The 15059-nt window shown below is 31.9% G+C and overlaps 1 protein-coding gene across 2 annotated transcripts in view; it reads left to right on the plus strand.

The window, feature by feature from the left end:
• The window catches only part of LOC127731074 (4-trimethylaminobutyraldehyde dehydrogenase-like), a 51749-nt gene extending 38172 nt beyond the window's left edge, over positions 1-13577 (plus strand). For both annotated transcript variants that reach the window (XM_052239938.1, XM_052239937.1), the window contains exons 7-10: positions 268-387; positions 971-1159; positions 2174-2400; positions 13349-13577. In XM_052239938.1, the coding sequence (XP_052095898.1) occupies positions 268-387; positions 971-1159; positions 2174-2400; positions 13349-13556 (744 nt within the window). In that variant the 3' untranslated portion in view covers positions 13557-13577. The remainder of the gene's footprint in view (positions 1-267; positions 388-970; positions 1160-2173; positions 2401-13348) is intronic.
• The last annotated feature ends 1482 nt before the right edge of the window (positions 13578-15059 follow it).

The raw sequence follows: 15059 nt of genomic DNA on the forward strand, positions 1-15059 counted from the left end.
AATTTGTTTTTAAACTGTCATTAAAAGTTAGCATTGTATATTTATGACGTAACTGCTTTATGCCATACTTGATTTACCAAAAAAAAAACAAACATTTATTTATAGAAAGCAATATATATAAATTTCAAAATTAAAACTTATTTCTCCTTTGAAGGACCATGTGCTTAATTACCAAACTGTTACTTTCTCAGTATCAATCATTGTGCTTTAATGATTTACTTATTGATTTAAGTATAAATTAATACATAAGGTTCTATATTTTCACAGGGAATTAAACATGTAGGCTTAGAACTTGGAGGGAAATCTCCCTGCATTATTTTCAATGACAGTAACTTAGATAATGCAGTATCTGGTGCTATGATGGCCAACTTCTTCACACAGGGTCAGGTATACATGATTCATTATACAGCATGTTCTGGACTTAAAACAAGATAACATAAGGCATTCAGTTAAGACTAATTACAATTATTGATGCTATAATTAAACAGAAATGAGCTGTCAAATTGACAGCAAACAGGGTTTTCTGTATTTTGAAAGACACTTTCTGGCTTTTTGACCTGCCACTTTCTATGCCTATTTTCAAATCTATCAAGGACCATAACTTCTGAACGGCAAAAATGAAAAATCGCCAATATCGAACTTGACCACTATTTTGTCATCAGTAACAGCATAACTTGAAAACCATTGGTAAAAGGGTGCATAAGTTATTAAACGTAAACAACATAAAGTGTCAATTTCAATGGGAGAAATTTCATCCAATTTCACTCAGTTTACTAGCATCAGTAAGAAAATTATGTTGCATTAATAGACCTACAGAAAATATGCCTGTCATTACTAGCTGACTACAGACACAACATTAAAATTCCATGATAAGTGTGACAGGATTTTTTCCAACAATTGGTGCTTTGTTTAATATCTAAATCTGGCAAGGACTGCTTAGTTTATAACTTGATATATCTTTATTAATTAGGTATGCTCCAATGGAACAAGAGTATTTGTACAAAACAGCATCATGGGACCATTTTTAGCAAAACTTGTGGAAAGGACGAAAAACATGAAAATAGGAAATCCAAACCATGAAGATACAAAAGTTGGTGCTACAATCAGTGAAGAACAAGCAGAGAAAGTACTAACATATGTAGATATAGCCAAAAAAGAGGTAATAAACTATATATATACATTCAAATAGTTTTTTTTATACATACTTATTGCCAAACAAGAGGTAATCAACTCATATAAACTCACATCAAAATATAAAGTGGTTTAATGTCACAAAGTTTAATGTTGTCTTTGCTTTTTCTGGAGCCAAACCTTTCGATACCATTTAATTTTGCAATTTTTTCCCCCATGTGATTTTCTTAACATTAAGTTAAACAAACAACCAAACTTATGTAGAGTATATAAAAAAAAAGCAACCAACAAATAGATACACTCAGTTAGTATTCATGTACATAGATATCGCCAAGCAACTTCAGTTAAGTTTTACATTCATGTTTCATCACTATGTTATCTACTATCCTATTACTAGGTTTATGGATACATCTAGGGACTGGGAATGTTTCAGTTTCCCACAAAAAAAAATCTGATCCGCTTTATAAAAATAGTTTACTGTGCTGAATTTAGAAGTATTAAAATCAAGAAGGCTGTTACATGAGAATGTCTTATACGAGGGTCATAATGGGGGAACCTTCATGACGAATAACAGTAAAAAATCTTTCCAAATGACCTTAACGGTAATTTTTGGTGCATGACAATAAAATGTACATTTTGTTTATGACGATAAAAAAATCGAATGATTTTGACGAATAACGTTAAATTCTTTCCAAATATAACGGTAACGGATAATTATTTGAGACCTCTGACGAATCACGATAAGGATATTTTGACGAATCATTATAAAATTTTAACCAATTTGACGCTAACGGTAGCTGAAAAATTACCGTTTGACGCCTGACGCTAAAGGGCATTCCTACCCTCTTATACTCTAGCTTTGATCATGATATAAAGTTTCTCTTTTAAACCATTTTAGAATAAGAATAGTGAATAGCTGCTATATACATGGAGTCAGCGTTCACTGTGCAGTGTTAATCAATGACTGTATATTGACTATTATTTAAGCAGTTTGCAGGTATTTTGTTGAGATCAGTTACTATGTATTAATATTATTTTACAGGGAGCCAGTGTTTTGTGTGGTGGAGAGAGAGTAGTTCCAGAAGACAATCTGTCAGGAGGGTATTATATGTCCCCTTGTGTTCTAGTCAACTGTGAAGATCACATGACTGTTGTTAAGGATGAAATATTCGGCAGTGTCATGTCTGTCTTGGGATTTGACACAGAGCCAGAAGTCATCAGTCGGGCCAATGATACAGAGTTTGGATTAGCTGCTGGAGTGTTCACAAAGTAAGTTTAATCAAGCAAGTATTCACTATTACCTTGAAAACTATGAACTATGAAAGATAGAAAAAAATCTGACAGGGCAGAAATGATCAGAATGTCAAGATCTGCCTACCGTTTATTTCAACCAAAACTGTCAGACGACTCTTTATTGGAGTTATTGCCCTTTAATGACTTTTTTTTATCATTTTTTGTTATTATCTTGAATGCTATTATAATTAGAACAAAATCTGCATTGACTCTTTATGGGAGTTATTACTCTAGAACCCATTTTGTTTTTGTAGGAACTATAGTAGATAGCAAGAAACTGTTTGAAGCAAAAAATGATTAGCAAATTAAGACCTACAAATATGTCAACATGGCCAAAATCATTTGTCGACTCCTTATAGGAGCTACTATCCTTAAATGACATGTTTAGCCTTTATATGCTTTTTTGTGGAAACTAAAAGTCGATAGAGAGAAACTGCGAATGGCAAACATGATCAGTAAAGCAAAGTACCTTATATATTGGGTATTTTTGGCGTGTGTTTAATTTTCGCTTTGTTCGCGGTAACTAAAGAAATACAAAAATTTGACCCCGGGTAAATTTCCCTGCATATTCTAAGAATTATAAAAATTTTGAAAGTTTTATACATTATACTGTCAATTATGGAGTCTTTTGTGTTGTTGGACAGTTTACAAGAATGAGCATACTCAATTAAAATCTCTGTTTTCACAATAATTAAATTGGCTTAACATACGTGTCACACCTTAACACAGTAATCAGATGTTAATAAGTGACCACCTATTGTATTGATAAGTGTCATAACCCAAACAATTGTCATTTAATGTAAAAATAGAATAAAAACAAATCACTTTTACACGGACATTTGTATATCTGTAATGATCAAAACCTTCAATGTTAAGAATGCCCCAAAATGCATAATTTACGTTCCTTAAAAGTTCTCTAAATTGTGTATTTGCTTTTGTATCACTTGTATTTATTTGTGATCCATTATCTGTCAGTCAATCAATTTTGTGTTGTTTACATTTTTAACAATGCAATACAGTTATATTTTCGCATGTATTTTTCCATTCAGCAAAATTATACACAGTGAAAATTTAACCTGCCCATTTTGTCCTGAAATCGTGAAAATAAGCCGACGAAAAAAACCCCGATATACAGTAAGATCTGCAAATAACTCAAACACAGTTGACTCATAATAAGAATTATTGCCAGTGAATGTTGACTCATAATAAGAATTATTGCCAGCGAATGATGAGTTTTAACTATTTTTGCATTTTTTGTGGAAACTATAGCAGATAGAAACTGTAAATTACAAAATATTATCAGCAATATAAGATCTACAAATAAGTCTAATGGCTGAAATCATCAGTCAAATCCTTATAGATGTTATTACCCCCGATTGATTGATGACTATTACCCATTTTTTTTCAGTTTTGCCAGAAATAAAAAGAATTGTATTATATTAATTTTATGTAAAAATTCTAGCGGAGCCATACAGGCTCCTTTGAGCCACTAGTTTTCAGAAACTATAAATCAGAGCTCCCTGAAGTTTGTCAATAAGCTTCTTGTGAGCATGCTCTACTGTAAGATGCATTTTCGTATTCATCGCTCATCAACTTCCTGTTATTAAAGTAAATACTTCTATATTCTGACACATAATAGCCATGTATGAAATTTTTCATCACATTTTTTTCAGGAACTATAAATAAGTACTTCCTGAACTTTTGTATCAAGCTCCATGTGAGCATGCTTACCATGTGATGCATTTTCACATCCACTGCTAATCAACTGATTGATCTATTCTTGTAGCATACAATCAATATTGAGCAATAGTTCAAAGTAAAACTGTTATTTAGGTCATGACATTGTCTATCCTCAAAACATATGACTTTTTATTGCCCGCTTGGTATCTTGTTATTACTTTTCTGGTAATTTACTAATACTTGCAAGGCAAGGCAATTTTGGCTGTACAGCAAAATAGCCACGTAGAATTTGATAAAACAGATACTATGAAAATAGAAGTCAGTATATTATAGTTAAGGAATACATTTCAGCTTGGTTAGTTTGATTTTTATGAAAGATTACTTTTAGACTTTTCAACAGTATGTCAAATAGCCATCAGTTAAAAATGTGTTGTTCCTATATCTTCTATGATTCATGTTGTGTAAGACATAACCTGTTTACCTTCTTAAAATTTGATTGATTGGGGTTAAACGCCACTTTCAGCACTATTGTGCTATTTTGTGGCGGTCTGTTTTTATTGGTGGAGGAAGTTGGAGTTGCTGGAGAGAACCACCGACCTTTGGTAGGAAAACTGACAATCATAGTCAATTAAGATTGGAGTCGAGCTCACCTGCCACCTGCGGATTCGAACTCACAACCTCAGTGTTGACAGGCTAGTGATACAGTAGTTTGACTAATTTGACCACCGAGGCCCCCTCTTAAAATGTGGAAGACACTCTCCTGTAACAAGATATGTATCCTTCAATCACCTTCATTGAAAAAATATCTTCTTCATAAAGTCCCTCAATAAATAAATAATCATATATTGAAGGTATTTATAATTGATCGTCCTCATGTAGAAATGACATGTAACCAAAAACCTCTTAAAGTCTTTCAAAATGTTTAGTTTACTGTCATTCATATCAGAAATAAGATAAAAATAAAGAACTACGCCATGAGCATCATATCAGAAATTAATAAATACTTAAGGGTGGTTATTTTAGTAGATATAAACCAGGGGGATTTTCCTGTTTTCAGACAATAACTCAAAAACGCTTTCACCAATTTGCAAGAAACTTAAGTGAATTGTTTATATCTATTGATGTGAGCTCCCTTTTGATTTTTATAAATTTTAGATTTGACGTTTAGGAGTTATGGGGTTTTATTCATTAAAAAAGGGGGATTTTCCATTTTTTGGACAATAATTCAAAAATGCTTTGAGCAGTTTTTGTGAAACTTTGGTGAATTGTTTATATCTATTGACGTAAGCTCCCTTTCGATTTTTATAAATTTTAGGTTTTACGTTTCTGAGTTATGGGATTTTATTCATAAAAAAGGGGGGGATTTTCAAGTTTGCGGACAATAACTCAAAAGTGCTTTGAACAGTTTTTATTAAACTTTGGTGACTGTTTTATATCTATTAAAATAACCTCCTTTTAGTTTTTTTTTATAAATTTCTGATATGACATTGAGGGGTTATGGAACTTTATTCTTTGAAAAAGCGACGGGCGAATCATGCGCTCATGGCGCAGCTCTTTATTTAAATCTAAAATTTATAAAAATCGAAAGGGAGCTCACGTCATTAGATATAAACAATTCACCAAAGTTTCATGCAAAATGGTTAAAGCTTTTTTGAGTTATTGCCCGACATGTTGACGACAGACGGACGGACGGATGGACAACGGTATACCATAATACATCCCGTAAACAGGGGTATAAAAACTGCACAGACTGTTATGGGACAAGGGACTTTTAAATTTAAAGTAGGATTTTGGCAATTAAATAAAGAAAAAGTTATTCTCTTTGAAGTTATTTAGTGGTTTTATTTTTTTTTTTATTTTTATTTTTTTATCCAACATATATAATATACAACAGTACAGCTATCAAATAGCAAGTTCATATATATAAATGTAATATAATACAACTCATCAGAAAATGTATAGTATTTGAACTTGAAAATAACACTTTGTTGGGATTTTATAAAGGTATCTTATTAAAAAGGACAAAAAAAAAGTAAAGAGAATTAAATAATAAAAAAAATAAAAAAATAAAAAATAATAATAATAAAAGATGATTAAGAAAAAACAAAAAAAAACAAAAACAAATTAAATAAATTTAAGAAGAAAAAAAAAAAAAAAAAAAAAGAAGAAAAAAATTTAGTTTCATGTCTGTTAGTTTTGTAGTTGCTAATCCATCAAATTATCCTGTAAAGCCTCCTGGTAAATGTGCCAAGCTTGGTAAAACATTTATTTTTAATTGATATCTTCTTCTCCAAAATATAATGATGCTTTATTTTTTCAATCAATGCTGTTAAACTTAATTCTCCTTTAAAATATCTTGTATTATATATATATTGTTTAATCCAGAGAAAAATATTGTTTTGAGGGTCACCTTTGTACATTCGTGATAAATTTCCAAACAAAAAAATATCTTGTGTAAAAGGTATACTAATACCATTCTGGAGAAACCACATTTCAGTTTGCTCAATAAATTGTTGTACATAATAACAGTCCCAAAGTATATGTTCAATTGATTCCAGTTCAGTCTCACAAAAAGTACAATATGGGTTTTGAACTAACCCTATTTTGTTTAAAAACTTATTTGTTACCAGAATTTTATGATTTATTCTATACTGAAGCCATTGTAGCTTAGTATTTTTTGTTATAGCAAATGGTAGTTGAAATTTTTTTTCCAGTTCTGATTTTCTAAAACTAATGTTGCTTCCCATCTGTTTACTCCTGTAGGAACAGTGTTGTTTTTGTTAAGCTCCAAATACATATCTTTAGATCCCTTTTTGCTTTTGAGAATGGTCTTTATAACTGATGGCATGAAAGGAGATACTAATTTATAATCTCCCCTATTAAATTTTTTAGAAAGACTTTTATATTTCATGATGTCTAAATCCATCTGAAAACACTCCTGAAACTGATAAAAATTTAGAAAGGTACCACTCCTCCCCAACAATATCATTTACATGTAGAATACCTTTACTATGCCAGTCTTTGAAAAACACTGGTTTGTTGTTAATTTGGAATAGATTTTTCATCCAAATTGGACTGGAAAGAAAATATTCCCAGTCGTGCAAATTCATTTCTTTTTCAATTACCATTTGCCAAGCACCCAGTACATCTTTCCAAAATTTATTCTTAATACTTTGCTGTAGTTGCTTTACATAGCTATTACCACAACTAAAAAATCTATCTTTATCAACATATGACAGAAATATATTTCGCCATTTACAATCATTTTTATCAAATTTTTTGATCCAAGTACATTTCAAAGCATTTATAAAAGCATTTAAATTAATCATTTTGAAGCCTCCATCACAATAATCTTTTTGTATTACATCTTTTTTCACTCTATGAACTGGTGAGTTCCAAATAATATACATAAGTTCATTTCTCTAATTCTTTGTCAATTTATCCCTTTCTGCACCCATTGTATAAAAAAAAATTTAATCAACGTGTGGTTCGTTTGATCTCAGTTCTTCATTGGTTAAAATCCGATTATGACGTCGAATTTTCTTGCTTTCCTCTGAATTTCCTATTGTGACGGCATGAAAAAAGGCGACCATGCCTGATGACGTCACATAGAAAGAACACATCTTTTTGCAGATCATTCGAAAAGAAGGAATAAATTTGCCTGCGTATTGTTTGAAAATCATTAGAGAAACAGATTCCACCACCAAATCTCGTGAAATACGATATTTATCCACTCTCGACAGTTAAATTTTAAATATTTAAAACGCTCGGCGAGCCTCGCGTTTTAAATTTGAAAATTTAACTGTCTCGAGTGGATAAATATCATATCTCACTCGATGCAGTGGTAGAATCTATATTTATCTGTTTAATAATATCTTCACTTGTATTAGGTAGTGACAATATTAAATGATAAAAAATTACCCAACATAAGTAACAATAACAGTAATGTTACGTCTAGACCATTGTTTGATTAGTCTTTTTATTTTTACAATATTTTCATCACAATTGATTTTAACTAGTTTCTCTAAATCAACATCAAAATCAACACCCAATAATTAAAAGGATGTGCTTCCCCAAGTAAGATTTTGATTTGTACAAAGTGTCTCTGTGTTGTACTATTTACTTCCAATCCAAATTACATGAGTTTTGGAAAAATTTATATTCAAACCAGAAATTTGAGCAAACCAATCTAGTTCCAATAATGCCTCATTTAAAGATTTTTCACTACCATCTAAAAGTAGTGATGTATCGTCAGCAAACTGTGAGAGTTTGTGTTCAACATGTGATGTATTGTCAGCAAACTGTGAGAGTTTGTGTTCAACATGTGATGTATCATCAGCAAACTGTGAGAGTTTGTGTTCAACATGTGATGTATCGTCAGCAGACTGTGAGAGTTTGTGTTCAACATGTGATGTATCGTCAGCAGACTGTGAGAGTTTGTGTTCAACATGTGATGTATCGTCAGCAGACTGTGAGAGTTTGTGTTCAACATGTGATGTATCGTCAGCAAACTGTGAGAGTTTGTGTTCAACATGTGATGTATCGTCAGCAGACTGTGAGAGTTTGTGTTCAACATGTGATGTATCGTCAGCAGACTGTGAGAGTTTGTGTTCAACATGTGATGTATCGTCAGCAGACTGTGAGAGTTTGTGTTCAACATGTGATGTATCGTCAGCAAACTGAGAGTTTGTGTTCAACAAGTGATGTATCGTCAGTAGAACTGTGAGAGTTTGTGTTCAACATGTGATGTATCGTCAGCAAACTGTGAGAGTTTGTGTTCAACATGTGATGTATCGTCAGCAGACTGTGAGAGTTTGTGTTCAACATGTGATGTATCGTCAGTAGAACTGTGAGAGTTTGTGTTCAACATGTGATGTATCGTCATCAGACTGTGAGAGTTTGTGTTCAACATGTGATGTATCGGCAGTAGAACTGTGAGAGTTTGTGTTCAACATGTGATGTATCGTCAGCAGACTGTGAGAGTTTGTGTTCAACATGTGATGTATCGTCAGCAGACTGTGAGAGTTTGTGTTCAACATGTGATGTATCGTCAGCAGACTGTGAGAGTTTGTGTTCAACATGTGATGTATCGTCAGCAGACTGTGAGAGTTTGTGTTCAACATGTGATGTATCGTCGGTAGAACTGTGAGAGTTTGTGTTCAACATGTGATGTATCATCAGCAGACTGTGAGAGTTTGTGTTCAACATGTGATGTATCGTCAGCAAACTGTGAGAGTTTGTGTTCAACAAGTGATGTATCGTCAGTAGAACTGTGAGAGTTTGTGTTCAACATGTGATGTATCGTCAGCAAACTGTGAGAGTTTGTGTTCAACATGTGATGTATCGTCAGCAGACTGTGAGAGTTTGTGTTCAACATGTGATGTATCGTCAGTAGAACTGTGAGAGTTTGTGTTCCAACATGTGATGTATCGTCAGCAGACTGTGAGAGTTTGTGTTCAACATGTGATGTATTGTCAGCAAACTGTGAGAGTTTGTGTTCAACATGTGATGTATCGTCAGCAGATTGTGAGAGTTTGTGTTCAACATGTGATGTATCGTCAGCAGACTGTGAGAGTTTGTGTTCAACATGAGATGTATCGTCAGCAGACTGTGAGAGTTTGTGTTCAACATGTGATGTATCGTCAGCAGACTGTGAGAGTTTGTGTTCAACATGTGATGTATCGTCAGCAGACTGTGAGAGTTTGTGTTCAACATGAAGAACTTTGATTCCATTTATTTTCTTGTTATTTCTTATTTTTCTATTATTTCTGCACAAAGAATGAAAAGGTAAGGCGATAATGGATCACCTTGCCTACAACCCTGTTCAACAGTGAAGAAGTCTGAAAGATTCCCTCCCTGAATGACTGCTGAATTAATGTTTTGATAGAGCACTTTCACCCAATTTATAATAGAATCACCAAAATTAAAAAATTTCAATACATTTAAAAGAAATTCCCATGAAATGGAATCAAAGGCTTTTTCGAAGTCTATCAAAGGCCTGGAATATCATTATCTTCAGTATATTCCATGATATCATAGATCAATCTTAGATTTTTTTAGTTTTTTTCACCTTCTAGTTTATCTTGTTCATCTAAAGATAACTTTTTAACATTCACATTTTGTAGACTATTTTCAATATCTTTAAGTTTACAACATTCAACATCTCTGTTTTTGTACAAATTTTCATAAAATATTTTAACCTGTTTAAGTATTTCTTTTTTGTTAGTTACAATATCACCATTTTCTTTTTCAACCTTTGGAATAATCTTGCTGGTAAAATTCCTAGATTCCAGTCCACAAAAATAACTTGTGGGTTTTTCTCCCTCTTCTATCCACTGTATTCTGAATAGAACTATTTTACCATGCAACTTTTCTAGTTCATTTTTTTTTTGTCTTCCAATTGCTGTATAGAACCCGAGTTTACATTTTCTTCTAAAATATTAATGTCTTCTTTTACTGTTTTTTCCCTTTTCTCTTTCCTTCTTTTTGAAGCTAGAGTATGAGATAGTTTTGCCCCTCACCTCCATTAATAGAGTTTCCAAAAAAAGCTGACTATTAATTGTAAAATAAAGATCTTCATTATTCACTTCATTGATATTGTCAAAATTATATACCAGGGTTGCATACTGTTTTTTTACATCCAAAATTTTTTCCTTGATAGCATTAACATAGTCAGCATCATACAACAAAGAAATATTGAACTTCCATAAACCTTTCCCCCTAATGAATGGATTCAATTCAAGTTCAAGAATAATTCTAGCATGATCCGAGCGGTAACTTGGTTCTACACAGCAATTTTTCAAAAATGACAAAATATTTTCAGAGAATAAGAAAAAATCAAGCCTAGCTTGTTTGAAAGGTGATTTTTTCCTCCAAGTGTATCTACACAGGTCAGGGAAAAGTTCTCTAAAGGGGTCAACTAGAGATCTATCGTCCATCAAATTCTAGTAGTTTGTCTCTAGCATTAGGATTATTTATGTGTAAATAATTATAATAATCTAAATTTGGATTTAACACCAGATTAAAATCTCCACAGATAATAAAACACTCATTTTCAAAATCATCAACAATTGACATAATATGCTCATAAAAAATGGACTGTCAGTATTTGGGCCATATATAGTTATGAGAGTAAAATGAACTTTATCTTCAACCAAATCCAAAGCTAAGTAGTTTCCATCAATGTACCTTTTTTCTTTAAGTACTTTCCACTCAAAATTATTATTAAACATAATTGCTACACCTCTTGAATTTGAAGAAAAGGATGACAAGTAGCATTCATATCCCAATAACGTTCTTATACTATTTTCTTTATCCACTGTGAAATGAGTGTCTTGTAGACAGTAAATGTCATGGTTTCCAGATTTTAAAAAACTAAATACATCCCTCCTTTTAGATTTTTACATATGATTATCCTTATTATACATTCACATGAGACACAAAGACATATACAAAAAGATTTGCTCAAAACATCTAGATATGGCAGTATAAAAATTCTCGACATACATGTATTACCAAGCTTCATACAGGGACCAACAGTGTAATTCAATACTTTAAAGACATTCAATTCATAGAAAAAATTATAACTAACAGACAAGAATATTGTTAAAAAAAATAAATATTTCAATATGTTTTGCCACATTGCAGTTGGAATTTGTCAGTTTTTTCAGTTTGCCTTATATGACACCAACAAAAAACTAGTTCAACAAAAATCTAGATTATCTGTACAAAAAAAATATTAATATGTATTGTAGAAAGAAAACAAATAATGTACATGACCTATAGTTACAAGGGAGATAACTCTGTTTTTTTATACAAAGAAAGGGAGATAAGCACAAATATTTAGTCAAATATCAACAATGAACTATAGAATTCTCAAAACTGTCCATGAGGTCTAAGTTCTATTTACATAACATCTATTTCCCTTTTTGTACTCTGAAATGAATGTCGTCATATAGTCCAAATTTCAGCTGAAGTCCTGCAAGTAATCTACCATAAATTCCACAATTGTAATACCAGACAGACTCAAATTCTTCAGTTTTTCTAAGTCTCTCAATTAAGCTCATGTTTCTTTGAGTAACGTCATCCACAAATCTAATTTGGTCAATTCTTTCCTACATCTCATAATTTGACGCTTAACATCACTACTGAATAGCTTAACAATAACTGGATAGGGCCCAGCCTTTTGTGACGGTATACGGTGAATTGCAACCACATCTCTGTCTTCTAACTGGACATTAAGTTCTTTTTTCACAGTTTCCATAAAGTCCTTTCAAAGATCTTGTTTATCCATTCTTGGAAAATTTATTATTTTAATGTTATTTTTTCTTGAGTACTGCTCGTTGTAATTGCTGCTTATATCAGCCTGTCTTGAAAGTAGACTTGTTTCATTTAAGTCTCTTCTAATTGTTGTATTGGAATACTGTATAGCGTGTATCTTATTCTTTAGGTCTTCATTTTCTATAGATAAAGCATCCAATTTTTCCTGCATTTTTAACTTCTTCAACTTTTTCATCATACTGTAAATTCAGAAATTATTGCAAGTTTTTTATTAATGCAATTGGGTAAATATCGCAATAATAAGAACTCGCATTCTGATATCGGACACATATATGCATGAAGCTTTTCCTCAAATCGCAATAATTAATCTCGCACTTTTGTTCAGTCTTCAAAAATCGCAATAATAAATGCACACAATAATTTCTGAATTTACAGTATTTCAAATTCATTCAACAGCTTTTTGACAATTAAAGTAACTACTTGCTCAAGATCACTAGTTTTTATCAGATCTTTTGTTACTCTATCAAGGTCCTCTCTCCTTGTCACACCTTCAAGTTTGAATTTAATTTCATCAATATCCTTTTGAAAGTTCATTATACCAGATAAGTCTAAACTATTGTTTGATTCATTAGATACGTCTGAATGAGTTTGTTTATTAGGTGGTGGTTTATTCTTATCCACTTTTGCTGCAAGCAATGTCTGAACAATATTCCCAGGTTTAGTAGTAGATCTTTTGTTTGTAGATTTTAAACCAGCTAAATTTTGCCCTGAAGACATACTGTACATATATTGTCACCTCTAGTAGTAGAAATCAATTATCAAATATCTATATAGATCCTTCTGGAAAAAATCTTTCACAAGTCACAAAATGTTTCCTGTAGTGGTTTGATTTGTTTATGAATCTAATTTTAAATTATTTCCTTATTTCTTGGCTAGTTGTTCATTTCAAGTTTTTATTTTCCAGTGATTTAAAGAGAGCCCACAGAGTAGCATCAGAACTAGAAGCTGGATCTTTATATGTCAATAACTATAATGTGTATCCTGTAGGTGTTCCCTTTGGTGGATACAAAAAATCAGGACTAGGACGGGAAAATGGGCCTGAGGCCTTGGACTTATTTACACAAGTCAAATCTGTATATGTAGAAATGGGAGACGTTGAAGCTCCTTTCTAAAATAAAAAGATTTTATTATGATTACATCTTAATAACTTGTGCTCATCAACCACGAAAATTACATGACATAAATTTGCAGATCAGATGCAGATATCTTTAAAATAAAAATGCCGTTTAGTAAAATATGTTTAGTATCAAATTTTGTTTTCAGATTTGAAAAATAAAAATCTACCCTTAACACTTTCACTCCTGAATTTTATATTTTCGCAGGATTACCTGGCCTAAATTATATTTGCACAAGCTGTTTGCATGACTGGAATTAATTTAACATGTGCTACAGCAAAAACGACCTCGTAGTTTTGATCATTGAAATCTCAGGAACTGTAGCGAATTATGTGGTCAAACTTTGATAAAATGTAGATAAATAACACAGGTTGAGCGTCGATATACTTTTCAAAGAGTAGTAAGCAGTTTCCCTTTTAAAGGTGTGTCAACAACTTAGGTTCATTGAGTAGGAAGAATATTTTTGGCATTGCATCACTGTACATGCTGTATATCGCGTTGACTTACATTTTTACATTCAGCAATATGTTTTAAGCAAACGACTGTTTCAAAATGCTATTTCTATGAACCACTGAATCATTGAGCTTAAAAATAGTTTCCGATTAAGTTTTCCTGTCAAAAATACTTGTAAATGTAGCCTGTCTTTCTTTCACGAAGATTTTGGCCGCCATTTGTTAACGTTTTGGGAAGAAGACAGATAACTCAAGCTCGATAACATACAACAACTCTTCCAGACGAATTATATAATATTCCCCACATTGATGAGTCAATTGAGAATATATTTTACTGCAGAAATGATTGATGAGACTTCTTTACTTTATGACTTAACATCCCTCCAGTAATGCCTCAATTTTTCCACAAGCTTTCCAATAAAAATCTCATATAAAACAAAAGGAAATGAAACCAAGAAGTGCATTTTTTAATAGTATTAAATCCATTAAATTTCCAATGAATGTGATCCGTGTCATGTGGTTAGTATAATATAAAAAAAACCATTTAAACATAAATAAATGTACTACAGGTAAGCAAACATTTAGTCAAGTTCTCAAGAAAAAAAAGCCTATCGTAATTCTTTTTTGAAAATTACAAAAATAAAATCTTACTATATAGAGTCAAAACATAGAAGTATAGAAGATTTTTCTACTCATATGCAAAAAACTACACAATTATTTCTACTCGTGATCTGCACACAGGCAGCTGCAAGTCACTGAAAGCTATTGTCGAAAAAGGGAAAGGATAGACATTTGAAATATTTGTTTTCCTGCAGAATGTTTCAGTCTTAAAATACATTTATGGAAAACTACATCAGTAATTATACAAGTAGATGAGCTGATAGTGTATGATAACGTTTGGAGGCTGTGAGATTTGTTTTGTTTTCAGTTTATTATGCTGGGTTGAATGGGAGAGTTTATGTCAAAAATCAATTTTCAAATTGAGTAAGAATAATGGAAACTGAGTTTTTTTTTGTTTTCTGTTTATATTTTTTGGCTTGATTAATGG

Source organism: Mytilus californianus, unplaced genomic scaffold, assembly GCF_021869535.1.
Source record: "Mytilus californianus isolate M0D057914Y unplaced genomic scaffold, xbMytCali1.0.p SCAF_2, whole genome shotgun sequence".
In the NCBI taxonomy this organism is placed as follows: Eukaryota; Metazoa; Mollusca; class Bivalvia; order Mytilida; family Mytilidae; genus Mytilus; species Mytilus californianus.